Genomic DNA, 14319 nt, shown 5'->3' with positions numbered 1-14319 from the left:
TCTAGGGAGTTTGGTCACATTCTGTTTAATCATCCATGTGACGGAATCTACAGGTGAAGAATGGCTTCCTTTGGAATGATTGGGTATTCTTCAATAGTGAACAACTTTGCTGAACATTAGCTACCATGAAACGGTGCTTCATCAAAGTTGGTCTGCTTACATCTGACTCCTTGCCAACCAATAATTAAGACAAACAAAAAAAACAAGGCACAGTGGAAATAATGAGCTCTGAAATGCAGAGCCCAAAGGCAATTAGATCTGTAATGTTCAGCTTCACTGCTTGGGGTCTAAGATGTAGATCAGCGATCCTGGCTATTTATCAAGGGGGGGCCCCTTTGCAAAAAGAGCAAGTGAGAGTTATATGAACGTAACACATTGCTTGCTCTTTGTTAATAATGTGATTTTACATAGATACTGTATATAGATACATAGACAATAGGTGCAGGAGTAGGTCATTCAGTCCTTCGAGCCAGCACCGCCATTCAATGTGATCATGGCTGATCATCCCCAATCAGTACCTCGTTCCTGCCTTCTCCCCATACCTCTTGATTCAGCTAGCCCTAAGAGCTCTATCTGTGCAACCAGTGGATCAGGCTCCACTGCCTTCTGAGGCAGAGAATTCCACAAATTCACAACTCTCTGTGTGAAAAAGTTTTTCCTCATCTCAGTTCTAAATGACCTACCCCTTATTTGTAAACCGTGGCTCCTGGTTCTCGACTCCGCCAATATCGGGAACATGTTTCCTGCATCTAGCGTGTCCAATCCTTTAATAATTTTATATGTTTCAATAAGATCCCCTCTCTCCCTTCGAAATTCCAGTGAATACAAGCCCAGTCATTCCATTCTTTCATCATATGACAGTCCTGCCATTCCGGGAATTAACCTTGTGAACCTATGCTGCACTCCCTCAATATCAAGATTGTTTTTCCTCAAATTAGGAGACCAAAAGTGCACACAATACTCCAGGTGTGATCTCACCTACAGCTACAGTACAACTACAGAAGGACCTCTTTGCTCCTATACTCAAATCCTCTCGTTATGAAGGCCAACATGCCATTAGCTTTCTTCACTGCCTGATGTACCTGCATGCTTACTTTCAGTGACTGATGTACTAGGACACCCAGGTCTTGTTGTACTTCCCCTTTTCCTAACCTGACACCATTTAGATGATAACCTGCCTTCCCGTTCTTACCACCAAAGTGGATAACCTCACATTTTTCCCCATTATACTGGATCTATGCATCTGCCCACTAACCCAACCTGTCCAGGTCACCCTACATCCTCATAGCATCCTCTTCACAGTTCACACTGCCACCCAGTTTTGTGTCATCTGCAAATTTGCTAATGTTACTTTTAATTCCTTCATCTAAATCATTTATGTATATTGTAAATAGCTGCGGTCCCAGCACCGAGCCTTGCGGTAGCTTTGTGCAACTCCTTTTTCAAACAGGCAGAAACATTGTGCCAACCCATTCCACCTGTATAACCAGCTCACTATATTTACAGCCCTATTCTCAACCCCACTCCATCCTTACAACCATCCCCCTTCCCTCCATTTCAATGACAATCTCCATTGCTGTCTGTGTGGAGTTTGCATGTACTGCTGTGAAGACACAGTTTTCCCTCCGTGCATTCCAGTTACATCCACACACGAAAAGCTGACCATTTCCAATTATGATGTACAGTTAAATATAACGTAGCCAAATAATTTGGAAGTTCCAACTTTGATATTGATGTCAAATTATCAGATTAACCTAAGAATTTAAGAAGCAGGCTGCTGTGCTTGTTCAAAATATCCTCTCCTTGCAGCAAGCGCCACAAGGAGCTTTCAACCCTTCGGCTGTTCCTATCGAGGCATCAGTTCTAGTGACATTCTCACTGGAATTTTAGACAATAGAAGGAAATTTACATGTGAGCTGGGAGCAAATTGTTGAACCCAGGCTAATTAGTGCACATTCAAAAGCAGGGTTTGCCTTCTCCAGAAGGGTACACTGTAATGAGCTGCTCTTCAACAGTGTGCTGCTCGCACTCTGGCCTGTGGATGCAATACTTACAAGACACGTGAAATGCGTTTATTTAAAACACATATTCCAAGTACTTCAACCTTTTACGGGCATCCTTTAAATATTCATTGTCAGTGCAAAGATCAAGCCACAAAATCACCAGCTGCTTTATTTCATTCACTTAAAACCAATAAACACAAAGGAACGCTCACAACCTACCTATATAATTGAAGCACTGGCTCCGCTGTGAATCTGCCATATCTTCACAGCATGGTTAAGTGTCTGAAATAATCATTGTATATGAAATGTACTTATTAAGCTCAAACATTTATTTGCTAAAAAGCAGCTAGTCAAATTAAATATCCACATGCAAACATATGCGTGATTCATGCAACATTTTCCTCATGTATATTTATTCCCTGAAAATGGATCAACAACATCAAAGGTAATTGAGAATTTTCTTTTGCACTATTATCTCTTCTCTTTCAATCTTGCCTTCTCTCCTGCAATGGAAAATATGATTTCTTATCCTATCGCATCCTATCCTATCCATATTATAACATTTATATTTTAAATGTAGTTTTTTCCTCGATCTATTTGGCTTGCATTTGATTTATTCACAATTTCAATTCTTGAATTTTCCATTCAGATGCTTTGACGTTTCTGTATACATTCGAGCATTCCATACTGTATGTAAAAGAAAATGACTGAGACCATTGCATGTTCCACAGGGTACTCCAGTGTTAACTTTTATTCCTCTTTAACATAATTATAATTTGCACGTCTGTGTTTGTGCTTAAACTACTGGAAATTAGAAAGTCAAATAAGATATTGTGCATTGATGGGAAAATGTAGCCTGCATGGAATAGTTAAAGTGTCTGAAATTCAAATGTTAAGGTGAAAGGATCAAGATAATACTGGAAATAAACCAGCCAAGAGCACAGGGCCAAATACTTGTAAAAGAAGTATGTACGGTGGCGCCCTACAGTGGCAGCCTCGCCAACAGTCTGTCTCGTCCTTTTCCTTCTTTGTTTTTTTCAATATGTTGTACAATGTATGCTTTAGTATATCTTTAGCTTTGTATTATGTGGGATGTAGGAAAGGGGGTGGGTGTTGGGGGAAACTTTTTAAAATCTCTTTCCTCGAAGGAGATGCAATTTTTTTCCTTATCATATCTCCGTCCGCGCTGTGGGCTGACATCGAGGAACTGGCATCGTCTTGTTGGGGATCAACTTTGGGAGCTCCAACCGCGGAGCCTGCGAACTTAACATCGTGGAGCCGGCGGTCCCTTGGTTAGGGCAGGAGCTTCGACCGTCGGCTGTGATTGTGGGAGCTTCGATCGCCCTGACGCGGGAGCTTCGGCCGCCGGCTGCGAATGGTTCAACTGCCCCGTCCACGGAAGAATAAGGAGGAAAGAAGATAAGACTTTATTGCCTTCCATCACAGTGATGAATGTGGGGGAGCCGCTGTGGTGGATGTTTATGTTAACTTTTCTTCTGGTTTGACTGTATGGTAAATCAAATTTCACTGTACCTTAAATGGTAACCGTGATGATAAAGGACCATCGAGCCATTAATGAAGAAGCAGAGATTGTGTCTATAAGGACAGCATCTGTAAACTGACAGGACCGTTGACTTTTTGGGCAAGGACCCTTTTTCAGAAGCTGCCAGAGGAAGCTATCATAGCCGACATAATTACAAATTTTAAAAGACATTTGAACAGATATATGTATAGGAGAGGTTTAAAGGGATATGGGAGCAAATGGAGCTAGCCCAGAATGCTAATGATCAACATGGCCAAGATGGGCCAAAGGGTCTATTTCTATGCTGTATAACTATGTCTCTAATAGAAACATCTGAAAAAATGCTGCAATGAGCAACAAGAACCGTTGAAAGTCTGTTACTTCCAAAATACATTTAATTTTATCTTGTACGATCCAGGAAACAATGGAAGGAATTTCTCGTGGCAAAGCAAAACATGCCCCACCCACATCAAGCTCCACCCACATCAAGCTCCACCCACATCAAGCTCCACCCACATCAAGCTCCACCCACATCAAGCTCCACCCACATCAAGCTCCACCCACATCAAGCTCCACCCAGAGTGCATCCTACTCAAAAACAGCCCCTTCTTTATGAAATGCAATGTTTGCAGCTCTAGCTGTGTGAAGACGAAGACACTAATAACCTGCAGGGCTGCATCAGATGAAGGGCTTCTGCTATGAGGCTGCCACCACAAAGCTGTAAATTTACCCACTGCCCTCAAGGGCTCAAAGCGAGACAGAAACCGGGATGCTTTCACAGCTGCTGCATGACTGAGATGCTGAGTAGGTTGCTGAGTAGACTGGCCAAATGCAGGAGATGAGAAGGATCATGAAGCAATCCATCTCCATGTTCTGCCAGAGCTTGTGTAGACCCTGCCACAGTCAGACAGCATGGAAGCAGACCCTTCAGCCCAACTGACCAAGATACCCCATTTTGCCCATATCCTAAACCTTTCCTATCCGGGTCCCTTTTAAATGTCTTCCAAATGTTGTTATAATACCTTCCTCCATTACCTCCTCTGGCAGCCTGTCCCATGTACCACCCACACTGTGTGAAAAAGGTTGCTCCATCTTGAGACAAAAACAAAGTGCTGGAGGAATTCTGTGCAGACAGCCAGCATCTGTGGACGGAATTGACCACATGATATTTCAGGTTGGGTCACTTCTTCAGTTTGATGGAGTACAATGGAAAAAGCTGAAAAAGAAAATTAAAACATAATTTGAGTCCGGCCAAAATAAATTGGGTAATTTTTCAGTTGGTGTCCATCTTGAGGCCACATATATGTCCAATTTCAGCAATTAAATAGAAGTTGCATTTTATTTGGAACATCCAATTAAAAAAAGATCTGATAAAATTAGTCAAGATTTGGGGGGGAGGGTTTTGGGTGTTGGGCCAATGTTTATTGAGTAAGACCTTTCATTCCTTTGGATCTGATTGGAAAAATAACCATCAGAGAATATCTCCAATTCTACAGAATTTAACAGTGTGATTTAAAGTTTACTAATTATGAATCTATTGTCTATTCACAAAAAAACCTATGCAGGTCTTTAACCTGGATCTTTTTATTTATAGCAAAAGGTAATTTTCTCATGCCCACAAAAAAGGCAGGTGAGATGATGCAAATGCTGTTTTATAAGCCTAATCCCCAATTACCAGCATTTAATAGAACTCGAATTATTTGCTTCAGGGTGCAATAAATGAACAAAAATGACAATTGTTTTTAATACAAGAAAATATGGGGTCATTTCTGCATAGTCACATCATCACAATAAAACATTAATATCTCTTTAATACAAAAAAGAAATGTATGTCTCAAAAAAAAGATAACGTTAATGATGTGTCAGAGTTCAATTAAAATTGTTTACAACAAAGGCCTTTATTGCAGCAATTTCAGGCTGCACTCACATAATTAAATATGTGAACCTTCTTTGGAAGCTGGTTGAAGGGACAGTTTGTACTGTACTGGCAACTTTTAATCTTTATCAAAACTAGTAGCCACAGGGTACACTCCATGCAGATTTTTTTTAACTAATACTTGGATTCAGTGTTAAATCAAGTACGGCTTTAACAGTTCAGATGGGAATTTCCAATGGAATTTGCAGAGGCCCCAGCCATAATCTTCCAAACATTTACAAATTCAGGGGTGGTGCTTATGGACTGAACCATCATCCCTATGTTCAAAATAGGTGTACAGGAGAGACCCTGTAGCTACAGGGCAGTAAGTTTAACCTCCTCGGCAAGCAATCTAGGACAAAATTAGCAGTGGCCTGCTTAACAGTGGATTAATCATTGAAAGGCTGCAAATTGTATCCAATGAACGCCAGTTTTATGATGAAAGAATTGAAATGATGGATGAAGGAAATTAAGTTGATGTTATGTATATTCACTTCCAAAATCTATTTGATAAAATACCTCACAATAGGCGTGCCATCAATATTAAAGTCCATAGAATAAAAACAGCTGCAGCAGCGTCAATAGAACAATAGAATTTAAGTACTAGGAGCTTGGGTAGGCCACCTCATCATTCAAGCATTCTCTAACATTTACTAAAAGCAAGACTGATCATCTACCTCAGTGCCATCTTTTGTGCTATCTCTTTACCCCTTGGCTCCTCTGATGTCGAGACGTATATCTAATTTTTGAATGAACTCAACAAGTGAACCTCCTGTCCCTACCTAATTTCAATAAGACTTTAATATTCCTGTCTGCAAATCTTCTCAATATAAAGGCCAACAAGTCGTTTGTACTTTGATCACTTGTTTCACCAGCATGTTGGTCTTCAGCTACTCGTGTACAACAACACTGCTCAATCTCTCCCCATTTCACAAATACTCTGCTTTTCTGTTACGTTTGTCAAAGTGGATGAAGTCACAAACTTGATCATGATATTCCATCTGCTGTGCTTTTGATCAATCACTCAATCTGAATACCTATATCTGAAAATATTTCTGATTATTTCTCAATATCTGAAAATATTTCTTTGAAGCCTCTTGCATCCTCCACAGTACTCACAATCCCACCCAGTTTAGCATCATCAACAAACTCAGAAATGTAACATTTGGCCTTTTCAACAAAATCCTTGTGTTTAGCTGTGTGCAAGCCCTGCAATACCAATCTAACCACCAGAGAATAACGATATAACATTATGATGTAATTATGATGACTGTAAAAAAATAAAGGAGATTTTTTATCAATGCTGCAAAACAATATGCTCCAAATACAATACACCTGATCTTCATTCCATTAATTTCAGATTTCTATGCATTCAATGAAGAGGAAAGTCTATCCTCATAATGTATACTGAATTGTGATGTGGACTCTTTTCAGATTGACAATAGAAGATTCTTGATGCAAGTGGCATTTGCCGAAAGGTTGATTTGGGCTTCAACTTGAACTCAAAAAGCTAAAAAATGGTGTCCAACAGGATTAGGAGCAAACAAATTTAAATTATAGTCTGATCAAGTCCAAAAAAACATTTATTTGAAAATTTATTTCAAATTGATCCTGCAAAATACATGTGTTTATACTGTATCTCCAACAAATGCCAAGCACAACGATGGCAGCCAATCCTGCTGCCTTATATCATAAGGACACGACTTTCAGTACATGATACTGCTTCAAACACCTATCAGTAGCTAAAGTAGACTTACGGAAAATATATTGCAGCAAAAGGTACTTCATTTAGTTCCTGTTGGCTATGAAATCTTCCAGGTTATTTTCAATTCTGATTGAATGAACTGTATATTTTGTTAGCTGCTGCGATCCTGACATTCCAATGAAGAAAACTTTCATATGGTGACTTTATAAGGCTTTATATGTGTTTCACCTAAATATGTCAGTTTGTAGGAAGGGAAAGTTTAGAGAAAGATAGACACAAAAAGCTGGAGTAACTCAGTTGGTTAGACAGCGTTTCTGGAGAAAAGGAATAGGTGACGTTTCGGGTCGAGACCTTCCTTTAGAGTACTGGTATGAAATAGTTCATTACTACTGAGTAGCCATAATCTGTGCAAAAAAAATTGCTCTCAATGTCATAATGGATGCGTCACAATATGGAACCCAGAAAGCGTATGAATATTCAGCTCAATATTTGTACAAAATGTAGAAACCAAGGAATTCCACAAAAAAGGACACAATGCGCTGGAGTCATTCATGGGTCAGGCAGCATCCCTGGAGAACGTACACAGGCAACGTTTTGGGTCAGGATCCTTTTTCAGTCTGAAGAAGGATCCCGACCTGAAATGCCACCTATTCATGTTCTCCAGGGATGCTACCTGACCCACTGAGTTACTCTAGCACTTTGTGTCAATATTGGTATATGTGGACAGTGGACAGCCCCAGGATATGCTATTAATTATTTGGTTCTCAATTGTTTAACTGTATTGGAAAAATATGACATTTTTAGTTTCACGTTGTAAATGAATACTGGCATTTATGTTATTCAAGTGGTGTCATGTTCCCTTTACATTTTATTTTCAATTTCTGTTGACAGTTCTGTGTCTCTGCTTTATTTTTCAGGATTCTCCTCTACTTTCTCCCTTTCAACTACTCCCCTTATCCCAGTTGCCAATGACTCACTGTCTTCTCTAGGTATTTCATATTAAGTTTGCATAATATCCTGAATTTCAGCAACACAAAATTGAAAGACCCAGATCACAGGGAAATTATCTCAAGTATTGAGACTTTTTTTTTGGTTTCAGTTGAATAACATATTGAGCTTTGTGAATTCATACCTGCTGTATCTATCTGATTTCCACAGCAGAGGTACATTCCAGGAAATACGCTAAAAAATCCCCCATCCAAGAAACGATCTATTTCAAGCTAGGCCCTAGAAAAGCACGTACAAATGAACATTTTTGGACACATATATTGCATTCAGAACAGCGCATTTGCCATTTTCAACACTTTTCAACTGTTTCCGCTTTGTGCCATTTATCTGCAAATCACATGTAGATTGTATCCATATGATATGGCCTTGCATTCAATGAGCCATGATGGCACTTCCACTATCTCTAACAGTATTTGTTTTCAGCACTGAAAATAAACTATTATATTACCAATAACGTGTAAAATAACTATCCTATCTTCCTCAAACACAGGCAAAAATTGCTCGTTAATGAGTACATTTTGCTCTCGTTGGTGATGAATTCCTTACGGATTCTTTACATGTGTGCAAAAGCAATGTGATTCATTCAAACCTATCAAACTTATGAGGATCTTTTATGCTGAGGAAGGATCAAATACTTTGAAATATTATGGTAGTTTCTTTTCTTAAATATATGCATATAATGAATATGCTGTTGAAACAGCCAATGCTTCATTAATCAACATTCAGCTCATGTTTAATATCATTATTTTTTTAATGACCTTGAATTATATTGCAGGCTGAGATACCAGAGAACAATACATTTTTTTTTTTGTTATTGAGGAGACGTGGCTTAGACTACGCTATGCTTCATTTGTACTTCTATCAGCAATCATTTCCTTGTGCTCATAGTATTCTTGCTCTGTGCAGCTGCTAATGGGTGTTCTCCAAGCTGCCAGTGAGAAGCTTGGTAATGTCAAACATTGTTCTGGTAAAAATGTTGAAATAGTGACAGATAAAGCATTGCATTGTTCTACGATTTTGGATATGCAGAGCCTGACTCTTAGTCAGTTACTATCTCATCAGTTTCACCAATTTGTTTGATTCTCCACCCTTGGGCTTAGCAAAACCTTTTCAATTGACCAACTAATAAGATGGAAGTGACATTTTTTTTCTTTCTGCAGAGCTTGCTGTATGCTGTCACCTTACTGCAGAATGGAACATTGTAGAGTTAGCTGTTCTGGAGTGTCTACATTTCAAATGAAAATATTTGAATTGAATTTTGCGTCAATTAGCTCAATTGCAATCTGGATTCTCATTCTTTTCACCAGTCGATTTGTCAGACAGCAATAAAAACTAATTTGCAGAAATTAAATGTTTATTGTTTTTGATTCATTGTTATTGCTTTGTTTCATCCTGCAGTATGTCAGGGTTTGAAATTAATTTAAATGCCACGACAGAACAGGCACTTTCTGTTGATTTCCAGAGCAGAATCTAATCAGTTACCAGCAGCTCCCCCAGCTCTGGTTTAACTGATCTCTAATTACAAACCCTGAAGTGTGTGCGCTATTGACAAAGTTGTAATCTAACTCTCCTCTTTACTTTCCTGTATCTGCAAATAACAATGCTGCATTAATGGAATATTGCTTGTCTTGTTACTTATTCAATAGTTCCAGTCTTGCTGAACATCAGTTCTTCTGTAAGTGCAACATATGCAAACATCAGCTGGATTCCAGGAATGGGACATGTAGCTTCTGAATTTTATGTTGCATACATGAATAACCGTAAGCTGTTCTCACTTTCTTATTCTGCAGAAATTGTAGTGAAATCCCAGTGGGCCTATTAATGTAGCTTTCCTACTAGTCCGCGCTAACTATGATTAATGAAGCAGATCAATGAAGTTAACTTCTTAATAACTTGCTCTCAAATTAGCAGCAGCTACAGGCAATTTTTTTTTTATAACTAAAAGAATGTTTTATTGCTATTAATATGTATTGTTATATAATTACCAATAACATGCCCACGGTGCATTTTGAGAAATAATTTAAAAAAGTAATAAATGTGGCATCAATTTTATATTTTAACTTGAATATACTTGAGTTGTTTTGGGATTTAAAAATCCCGACCGTTGTGCTGGAGTTAATTTTCTTAATGCAATTTCCATAGGTAAAGGTAAATGGAAGATTTCAGACGCAGTAAATGTTTCCCACAATTTCCACATCTTAGAAGGGCTAGAACCTGGAACTGAATATACAATCCGTCTAATGGCTAAGAACTGGTTTGATAACACTAGCATTTTTGAAGATGTTATAGAAACGAGGGGAAAAGGTGAGGCACTGGTCCCATTTAAAATCTAGTCAGCATACTTTTCAGACGCTACATATTACGCAAAATGAAGAAACCAGTGGCGGAGCTAATGGTGGGGTTGGAATAAGTAGAGGTGTGAGATGGGTGTCTTGGGTCCCTCTCAACACCTCTCTCTCTTATTCCTCCCATTTCTTTTGTGGATGACCGATATGTTTTTGAAGAATATCCTCTCAACAAAGCTGATTTTGGCTGGTCAGCAAATCTTAGCATTTGCTGGCTCAACCTTTAGTTAACCTACATGACCGATTGCTACTCAGCCTGTTCCCTGCAAAAATATTTTGTTTGGGATTTTCTCTAGATTTTCTTCACCAGATCATTACCCACCGCGTGCCCTCCTCTCCCCAACGTCCACCCTTCCTTCCCCCCCCCCCCCCAAAAAAACCCCATTTGATCCCTTGGCCATGTTTCGCTCCGCCACTGAGAGAAACCTAAACTTGTATTGAAAAGTATTGTTGTTGCTTTGGAAAATAAATATATACATTCTTAAGGTTACAAAAATAACTGTCTCAGCACAGGGTACAAATCAAAAGATATTTGCATTAATTTTATTGGGACAAAGGTTCAGCTGCACGTGATGTTCATTTCTTATTGCTTTGCTGCTATCCTGTTGATTCAACTTGCCTTTTGTTAATTTGTAAGCATTGTAGTGCATGGGCTGCTGAGAGAATCCATTCCTTTGTTGGTTCTTATTGCCATGCTTTATAATTCATTCATGACTGGTATTTTGAGCCAAATTCGTACACGATGAGATAACAGTGAACAAATCAACCTCATCAATATCCAGGCACACTGTGGTAATCCAGAATTCTTTTTGAATTTCAAACCTATTCTCAATTCCCTGAGTAATCTTCTGAATTTGTACAGCAGATGTCAAGAACAATTTGTTTAAATTTTTATCTAATAGGGAAGAAATTGTTATTACACACAATGTTACCCATAATTGCATTTCCTGGATGTAACTGACAGCTTGGTTTTCTCAGTTCATCTGCAGCTTCATGGATTCTTGAAGTGCAGTTGGAAGGTACAACTGTAGTCTGTAACGGTTGTCCATTGACAAAGATCATTGCATTAATGTTGTCAATGGTCAAGATTAAAGTAAGAATAATTCTCAGTTGTTAGGTTTTTTTTCATAATATACATGATGCTTGATTTGAGAAATTTTAAATAGTTTCTGTTTTGTTTTGTCTCAATCAATTCTATAACGTGGGCATTGTGCCAAATGATATCAATGAAAGCATTCTTTACAATCAACTCATTTTCGAGGGAATAATTGCACTACTGAAGCATATGCAATTTTATTCTTGCAACTCATTGGCAGTTTAGATATACTTTGCATGTATTATAAAATAAACAATCAGTTTCTAATAAGCAAGTTTAAATCCCCAACAATGTAACAATTCTTGACATTTAGATTAGGCGGATGAATAAAAATGATGGATGATATAACATTGCATAAAGTTGTAACAATTTGTCTTGCATTTTATCTTTTTTCTCTGATGGTTAAAGCGATCATTTAACTCTCCTAATTGCTTCTTCTCTTAATGATTAATTATATGGCCTACAACAGCTTACGCAGGAATACACGAAGGAATATCTACACGAGGATGGTTTATTGGCCTAATGTGTGCCGTGGCATTCCTTACTTTGATTTTATTAATTGCTTGTTTCATAAAGAGAAACAAAGGAGGAAAATATTCAGGTAAGCACCAACTTTTATTATTCAGCATGTGTGAATGTATTTCACTACTGAATACAAATACCCAATATGTATATTGTTTCTGACTGAGGGAAAACAAAGCCTGAGAGAAAATAAATGGTCATCAGAACAGGTTTAAAAATTATTCTAGAATTATTCTAGGCTGAAGGAAATATTTAAATTTTGAGTTAACCCTTTCATTGTAAAATAAGCCCACGATTAAAAATTCTCCCAGTACAAATCACAAAGTGTTGGAGTAACTCAGCAGGTCAGGCAGCATCTGTAGAGGGAATGGACAAACGTGTCACCTGCCCATCCCCTCCACAGACACTGCCTGGCCCGTTGAATTAATCCAGCACCTAGAATTTTGTTCAAGGTTCCAGCACCTGCAGTTCCTTGCATCTCCATTTTCTCATTACAATCTATTAATAGTTATTTCATTATATTATCTGTGCATGAATAATTAAATTATAGTATGTACAGCTGTCCTTAAACATCATTTCTAAATAAATTACTATGTCCACATTTGAAATGGAAACTCCAAGTTCGTCAGAAAGAACAATAAATCCCTCTTTCGCTGCCCTGTCTTAGGTTCCAAAATGTTCATTTTTTTCCTTAGTAATGCACACAAGTAAGGAAATAATATACACTGACAAAATGGTCCCATTAACCTCATCTTCTCCAGTAGAACACAGAGTTCTGGATTAACAGTTCGAGTGTCAGCATCTTTGGAGGACATGGATGGGTGACTTTTTGGGATGGTACACTTCTTCGAAATCTGCAGTTCCTTGTGTCTCAACCTCATCTTCTTATCCATCCAGAGGTTACCCTTCATTCAGATCTTGATACATAAAAATTGTTGGAGACAAATTTGGGAAAAATCTTGTGTCTGTTATTTCTCTTCAACTTGTGCAGGCATTTATATAGATATTGAATGCTGGAGATGACTTTGTAAATATTTAAAATGAAAATCCCACATGCCAACAGTTGCCTGTAGTGAACAGACTCTGACCAGTGCGTGATGCTGTGGAACTGAAATCTGCTCAAATTTAGACACCACTTCATAACAAAATTCTAAGGCCATCATTTGTTTGTGCACAGTTGATGTAATGAAAGCCACTTTATCAATAGCTTATGAAAATATAATATATAAAAGGTCATTTTTTAGCAAGAAATTAATTAAATTACAACTAACCACTGTCGAGGCAAAGCAAATTACAAATTAATTATGTAAACAAGAATCGCAATGATCCTTTTAAACTCCATTTTGTGTACTCGGTATAGTAGTTATACAATGATATCATCTATTTGAGTAATATATTGAACAAAACAATATTAACTATGTCTATTTGCAGAGAATAATGAATTCATATTTTAGATATATATGGTTTCTAGCTTTCGTTTAGTTTCATTTAAAATCATTCAACAAAATCTTAATATTAAAATTATTTCAGGCCAAAAGTATGCTTGACTTAAGAAAATGTGAATTCAGTGTCACCCAGTAAAGGAATAAATTATTTTATTTTCCATAGAAGCAACTGGCTTACAAATCTTCATAGAAAATTAAGCTGCTATAAAGCAGGACCTGGACCCAAACCAAATTATTATTTCTGACATTTAACTCTTGTTCCTAAGCCAAGACAAACCTGAACCCAATATCTTAATTTTGAAATATTTTTGTTGCTTCAGACACTCAAGCTTCTGAAACCAGCCAAACTTCCATCTCTTCCAGTTTCTTAATTAGAGTTCAACCATTATCGAAACCAAGGACACACCTAACGTATATTATAACATAGATGCAAACTTAGATTTGTGGAATATTTATGTATTTTCATTTGCTTCTCCAGTTAAAGATAAGGAAGATGCTCGGGCAGATCCAGAAGCACAGCCAATGAAAGAAGAAACTTTTGGAGAATACGGGTAAGCGTTTTTAGAGAATTAACTAGAAAAATCTTTACCACTTATGTCCCCAATCTCTCTTTTGCTCCATTTAAACTCTGCTTTGTTCCACAAAATCTAGCCATGCTTCACCACTGTGTATGCATTGTTACAAGTTGCTCTCATATTGAACTTCAACTGAATTCACACATTTTGACTTTATTTATTTTCTAGTACATGTCAAGATAA

General features: G+C 37.8%; 1 protein-coding gene across 8 annotated transcripts in view; it reads left to right on the top strand.

Annotated features, from left to right (window-relative positions):
* chl1b (cell adhesion molecule L1-like b) overlaps nt 1-14319 on the top strand; it is a 610347-nt gene that overhangs the window by 572494 nt on the left and 23534 nt on the right. For 6 of the 8 annotated variants that reach the window (XM_055647708.1, XM_055647706.1, XM_055647709.1 and 3 more), the window contains 4 exons: nt 9800-9913; nt 10296-10457; nt 12064-12195; nt 14040-14112. In XM_055647708.1, the coding sequence (XP_055503683.1) occupies nt 9800-9913; nt 10296-10457; nt 12064-12195; nt 14040-14112 (481 nt within the window). The remainder of the gene's footprint in view (nt 1-9799; nt 9914-10295; nt 10458-12063; nt 12196-14039; nt 14113-14319) is intronic. The other 2 variants (XM_055647711.1, XM_055647714.1) reach the window with 2 other exon arrangements.

This window comes from Leucoraja erinacea, chromosome 16, assembly GCF_028641065.1.
Source record: "Leucoraja erinacea ecotype New England chromosome 16, Leri_hhj_1, whole genome shotgun sequence".
NCBI lineage: Eukaryota > Metazoa > Chordata > Chondrichthyes > Rajiformes > Rajidae > Leucoraja > Leucoraja erinaceus.
This window is presented reverse-complemented; position numbering and strand designations above follow the sequence as displayed.